We start from the raw sequence: 6,116 nt of genomic DNA, 5'->3' as shown, positions 1-6,116 counted from the left end.
GGAACACCTGTACAACGCGGATGTCGCCCCCGATTACGCATTCAAATCGTCCGGGACGTTGGGGATTTTTCGGCGAAATTCGAGCATACCAGGCCTCATTTTTCCGGAACCGCGACATTTTAAACTCTGGCCTCTTTGATGTTCCACGGGTTCATTCGATAGGTATTCGATTGGCTGGTTCAAAGGTTATTTTGTGATCAGAGTGAATGGTCCAGTTTTTTGGGGAAACATTTTACAGTATGATACAGGCAACTCGATCTCGAAAGTACACGATGCTTGGTATAGTCTTTTTTTTATAGAGTCGACCCAATAGGTGGACGATATAAGGTAGCTTGCTTCGTGAAAAATACGACGACGGAGGAGTTCCCGGCAAGTGAAACTCAACGACGATAAAGTTAAACAAGGAAACTTGGTTAACTCTGTTCGATTAAATTTCAGCCACTCGGATCGGACCTTTAATGATCAGGCAATTACAACGATGCAACCGGCAAGATTTTTCGCGGTCCACGGGAATAAGGCCAGTTGGAACAATGTTATCTTGTTAAATGAGAGATTAATTACCAGGGGAAGAAAGAACATAGATTTTTTCAAAGTTTTCTTGTAGTAACCGCGGCGAATCGCTAGAGAAGCTCGCTGAATTCTGTCCGTTGGCTTTTTATAACGAGTAAAAAGAGTGTTCTTCCAGATGGTAAGATAACAGTCACTTGAATCGATCCTGTTCGATTCCCTTCGGGTTATCGTACATAAATGATACTGTGGCTGATATTATGTACATAATACCTTCCGAATAAAGTTCCAAACGAGCATAAAAGGGAAGCAATGTTATTATTTTCGATCTGTAACTACCCTTCGATCCATCTGGAAATAAGCGTGTCGAATAAGCACCGTCATTCACATCGATGTTGAAACTGTTCGACACGATCGATAGTTGCATGAAAGAAGCACGAAGTACGGGTGACGCGCGTTTACTCGCATAAAAGAGACTACAAGCAGAAATCGTGCAGAATCTATGTATAACGTTTCACATGTAGAATCCCCTACCCTCCTCTTGGCAGAAAATCGTACTGGAACGCGTACCACGAATTCCGGCTCCAACAATAAAAAGACGAAGAAATCATCTCCTATATATGTATGCCTGCATGAATATTTATCGGAAAAAGTTTCCGAGGAGCTTTTCCGTCCACCGTATTCGCGAAGTGAAACCGATTGCGCGCGATGTAATTCAATTCTCCCGTCACGGAATTTCTCGTTTTCCCGTTTTTCGAGCGAGCAAAAGAATAGGAGGGCGAAAATGGAAATTTAATTTCCACGTTAAGTATTGTAGTCCTCATGAATATTCGAACGCGTCCTCTGCAGCCCCGAAGAAGCGGACGGACAATTACAGATTCCAGGATTTAAAGCTGGGATGTATAAAATGTTGGTAATTAGTTGCACTTCCATAAGAAAAGAAGCAACTCATTGCAGAATCCCCCCCCCCCCCCACCCAGCGTTTCGTAACCGAATTCCCCAGGTGGATATAAGGGGTACGAACACAGAATCGCGGCTACGCGGAAAATCATGGCATTGTCTCGCGAGGAAGGTGAGGGAGAACGGTGACTGGAAGAAAAACGTAATCATCGTGAAAGCGGATAAAGCGTTATTGGTAAGTGGTTCAACCGACAACAACAGTTTGCCTCGCCTCAAGGGGGGCAGGGCCGTAACGTAAGAACGCGTCACGAGGATGTGTGTTTTCCATTACGCTCGTTCAGGCCGACGATGGTAGGCGAAATAAAAAAATAAAAATGTCAACACGGTCGGATCGCAAAAGGGAAGAAAGATAAAAGGGTCAAGAGTCTCCGTGTATGTATATGTATAGCGACACGCGGCGCTCGTATAGAGTTATGACGTTACAGCAATCGCAAAATTGGGCCAACTGCGGTCGCTGAAAGCGTTCCGACTTCATGAATTTAGAGTGGCCGAGTATTAAGACGAAGACGACTTCTGCATGTTGACGAACAATGCTAACTACCCCCGATACATACACGGAAGTCCCCACGCTCTCCCTCCCCATAGCCCCTTCCCTCACGCCAGTGAACACTTTTCTTCCAATCTGCAGAAGGCGTGTCGCGACGACGGCGTCGAGTGTAATCCACTTCGAGGAATGAATTCACCGTTTCGAGGAAATGGAAACCTGACTGATCCTATTATCGCCTTAACGTCTACCGAACAACGCGACGGGTCTGGTCAGACCCAACGGTAACGGTGTCCAAGAAAATATTCGGCATTTCTTGGGTGATGTACCGTGTATGTTGTTATTGCACCTACATCTGCTGTTTTTTCTCTTAAGGAACCTCTTTGAAACCCTGGAAGGGAAAACGAGAATGCTTTTCTACTTGGGTCAGTACCTTGGATTCTTTTTTTCGAAGGGTTCCATTACTCCAGAATCCACGATTTATAATCATGGTACCCTCTGACCTGAATTGCCCTCAATTTTATTGTCAACTTACTTGTGTGCGCTCTGATTTAAATGATCCACCTTGTATACACATTGATGATGCATGAAAAAATCCTGAGGCTCCAAGTTTTAATATCCTCGGTAGACTAATTTATACATATACAATTCCCCGTTCATAACCGAAAGCATGAAACGTAGCGCGCAAGTTTTCATTCGTTTCCGATCGCGTAGTGTTTACCTCGAGACTGATGGCGAACGCGTAGAAAGTGTGCACGCGATCATCGATAAGAAAATAAACAATCTCATCGGTGGTAAGTTGCATTAGAGCAACGATCCGGTTACGTGAAAGTAAAAGTGTCTGCATTGCGTGCTGCCCGGCTACCCAATGAACCACGGCCACAAACGTACGGTTTTATGGCCGCTCTTAAAGAAGATCACTACCAATTAAGTATCATCAATTAATTCAATCGGCTCGTCCGTCGCGGTACAAAGAACACGCTTTTACACGAAATCGTAGGAAACTACTTCAATGAAAACACGACCAAAGGATACGCGAGAACCGTAAGGTGAAAACGAAGACAAACGTATTATTTAATTCTGCGAGACGCTTTTTTTACGACACGCTCCACATTCGAGGCTCGTTTTGCCTGAATCGTATCCTTGCAGACACGAAATTGTGACGTTCGATCCAATTGATTTAAAAAAAGTAACTGCACATGCTGTCAACTTACAAAAGTAACACGCTCGCGATCTGTCATCGACGACCGCTTGGCAACCAAACGATACGTTCTAACGCGAAATGTCTTACCGCTCAAAATCGTATCATTTAAAGATGCTTCCAATAATTCTATCGTTCCCATGAATTCAATACGTCATAGACCATGAACATTAAGTAGAAAATATTGTTACCGGTTTCAATAAAAATTCAGATTAAATATTCATGCTGTTGGCACGCGAGTTTATTAGACGGTTCCCGCGATTTAAACTTACTATTTAACAATACGAAATAAAACGTCAGAAGCGATGGAATAAAAAAAAAAACTATATATTTACACAGCCTAATATTCTCGGTTTGTTAGAATGTTTTCAGTAACGTAAGTAAATAAACAATAGTTCACGTCCAGACTCACAAAGCAATTCTGTAATAAAACGCCTAAGTCAATACTTTCTTGTTCGACATTCTGTTAGCTAGCTACTCAGATAGTATGACCACAAGCAGCGAACGCCGTTAAATCAAACAAAATAAATGGAGGGGGGGAGGGGGATAAAAAGCCAGTGGACTCACCTCTTCGGCGAACTCGAAATCCCCGTCGAACTTCCTCTTGCATTTCGCCCCGGTGACCAGAACGAGGAACACCGTGGCCACGAACACCCACGAAAATCGCATGGCTACTCTCCTCTCGAATAAGACAGAGACCGCACCGTAGATATACACCGTGAACCGAGGAACGACCGCTGTCGCGGGATTGCCGCGAAACACGTGCACTACGAGACGGACCGAATCGGCGGAACAAAAGATCCCCGCCGCGGAAGGGTGACGTTAAAAGGCGCGCACGTAAACTACCCGTGTATACACCTCTCAGGAAATAGAAACGTTCAGCTCGACGGTCGAACGAGTTGTGACACTGCGCGAACGGAGTCGTGGCGACGCCGCACTACCACAGACGCGTGGCCGCCCATTGGTCGGATTCAGGCGAATGATGAGGAGGGACGGCAGGGGCCGCCGGGCGGCCAGGTATATAAACTGGACTACCTGTCTCTGTCTGTTGCCCTCGGCACAGGTCGCGTCTACCTTATTCTACGGGACTCTCTCTCCGGTAGCGAGAGTCGCGCGAGCGCGTGCTACGCTGCGCCAGTCAATACCTCCACCTGCCTCTCTGCCTTGGTTCACCTACCCGGTGTTGCCAGTGAGTCGACGAGAGAGAAAAAAGGGGCGCGGGGAATTCGGCAGGAGGGCACCAGAAGGAATCCAGTTTCGCACCCACGGGGGTACGTCTCCCTGGTTTTACTTGGTCATTTTGCAGCGCCATAGGTGACAAGGATCTGTACGAAAACGAGTGCCGGAAATCCGGAACACGTTTGAATTTTGGAACAATTTATAATACACAAGACACTCAGTGACTGGCGGCTACTCTGTATAAGATCCTGTATGATACATTTCAGTTATAATAAATTCGATATTAGTTTGCAATTTTAAAGTTTACAAAAGAGTCTGGGTTAGGTAACTTACAAGGTTTTTATTATTACGATTTTACATGATTTAAAACTCTCTTCCAAATACAGCAGTATTTGAAAGTCATTAAACAATATTTGAACAATAACGCGAAGTCTTATAGTGTCTAATAGTGATTGTTCAATACTTATACAACTTTCATATTTGGAAAAGTGTTCTAAATCATGTAAAATCATAATAATAAAAACCTTGTAAGTTACTAAACATACATGTATTTGCTCTTTTATGGCTTCACATTCATAAGTCACACATATTCATGTACCGAACATCGAAATTGCTTAAAACTTACAGTGATGAAAGACAAGTACTTCACAATTCACCAAAACACCAAACATTATACAAACATATAAAAAGTGGGTGCTAATTATATTGTATTATTGGTGTCGATCGTCCGTAACTACGGCACTAATGCAGCAAGGCAGGCGAGTAATGGCCGAGTGGCGGCAAACCGCCGCGCACATGTTCTTGACAGATATTTTCTAGACCTCTCCGAATACAAAACTGTTCTGATACTTCTTCTGGATGGTTTCTCTTTTTGTAGGGAATTCATGCTGGATGAAGAACTGTTCATAAAAATGTAAAAATACTGCGTAGAAAGAACGCGCAGCGAATCTTTCTTAAACTTGACGTGCATTTATTACTATCCAAAATTACAAAATATAATAGCTGTATACACTAATGTAATCAGGAAACTCTCTCGTGTCTTTTAAGACAACTGAACTTTTTAGAGTTTTTCGCAGACCCTTATGGACGGCAATCCTAATTGCAACAAAGTTCGATCGCATTTACACCGCTGAACGGGCATCATTTTTCTTCGTCACGCATTGAATTCGAAGGTTTAAGAACGTAGATTAGTACTTTCTAGCGGCTGTGATTACCAGTAATTACAAGAACATTGTTAAAATCACATTTATTTGCAACGGGTTAACACTGTATCTCCTCGTCATGCGTACCCCGTTTAGTTGACTTTGGACAGCTCTTACACCGTTACACGGATAGCTTTCGTTTAGACAACGCACCTGATTTGTAGCTAGAAGTACGTAGAATAATTCTCTGTTATTGCGATTATCAATAAACGACCAGAATACTGTTAAAATAGCATTTAATCGCGGAATACCACTATTTCTGGCGCCACCCGTGGCAATTCGCTCAAACTGCTAGCCAAATCGTACCGACAGGTGAGTGAACATTCCTAGCGATGGAAAAATGCGAATATCTCGATAATTAAGCGGTTAAAATGAACGTCATTAGTCTCAGATTGTTCCTCAGGACTTAACGCATGGACCCAATAGTGCAGAATCCCTGAATTAGTAAAATTATTTATGCCTGTATTACCGCAGCCCCTTATGGAGCGGCAACCCTGATTGCAACAGAGTTCGATCGCAGTTACACCGCTGAACTACTACCCAGTAGTACGTCCTAAGTACTATTCCACGTTCTTGAGACTTT

The 6,116-nt window shown here is 43.6% G+C and overlaps 1 protein-coding gene across 1 annotated transcript in view; it reads right to left on the bottom strand.

Annotated features, from left to right (window-relative positions):
• The window catches only part of LOC107187120 (testican-2), a 98,067-nt gene extending 94,170 nt beyond the window's left edge, over positions 1-3,897 (bottom strand). Inside the window, exon 1 of the mRNA XM_015575129.1 lies at positions 3,720-3,897. Within this exon, the coding sequence (XP_015430615.1) occupies positions 3,720-3,821 (102 nt within the window). The 5' untranslated portion in view covers positions 3,822-3,897. The remainder of the gene's footprint in view (positions 1-3,719) is intronic.
• Between the last annotated feature and the right edge of the window lie 2,219 nt (positions 3,898-6,116).

This window comes from Dufourea novaeangliae, unplaced genomic scaffold, assembly GCF_001272555.1.
Source record: "Dufourea novaeangliae isolate 0120121106 unplaced genomic scaffold, ASM127255v1 scaffold99, whole genome shotgun sequence".
Taxonomy (NCBI): domain Eukaryota; kingdom Metazoa; phylum Arthropoda; class Insecta; order Hymenoptera; family Halictidae; genus Dufourea; species Dufourea novaeangliae.
This window is presented reverse-complemented; position numbering and strand designations above follow the sequence as displayed.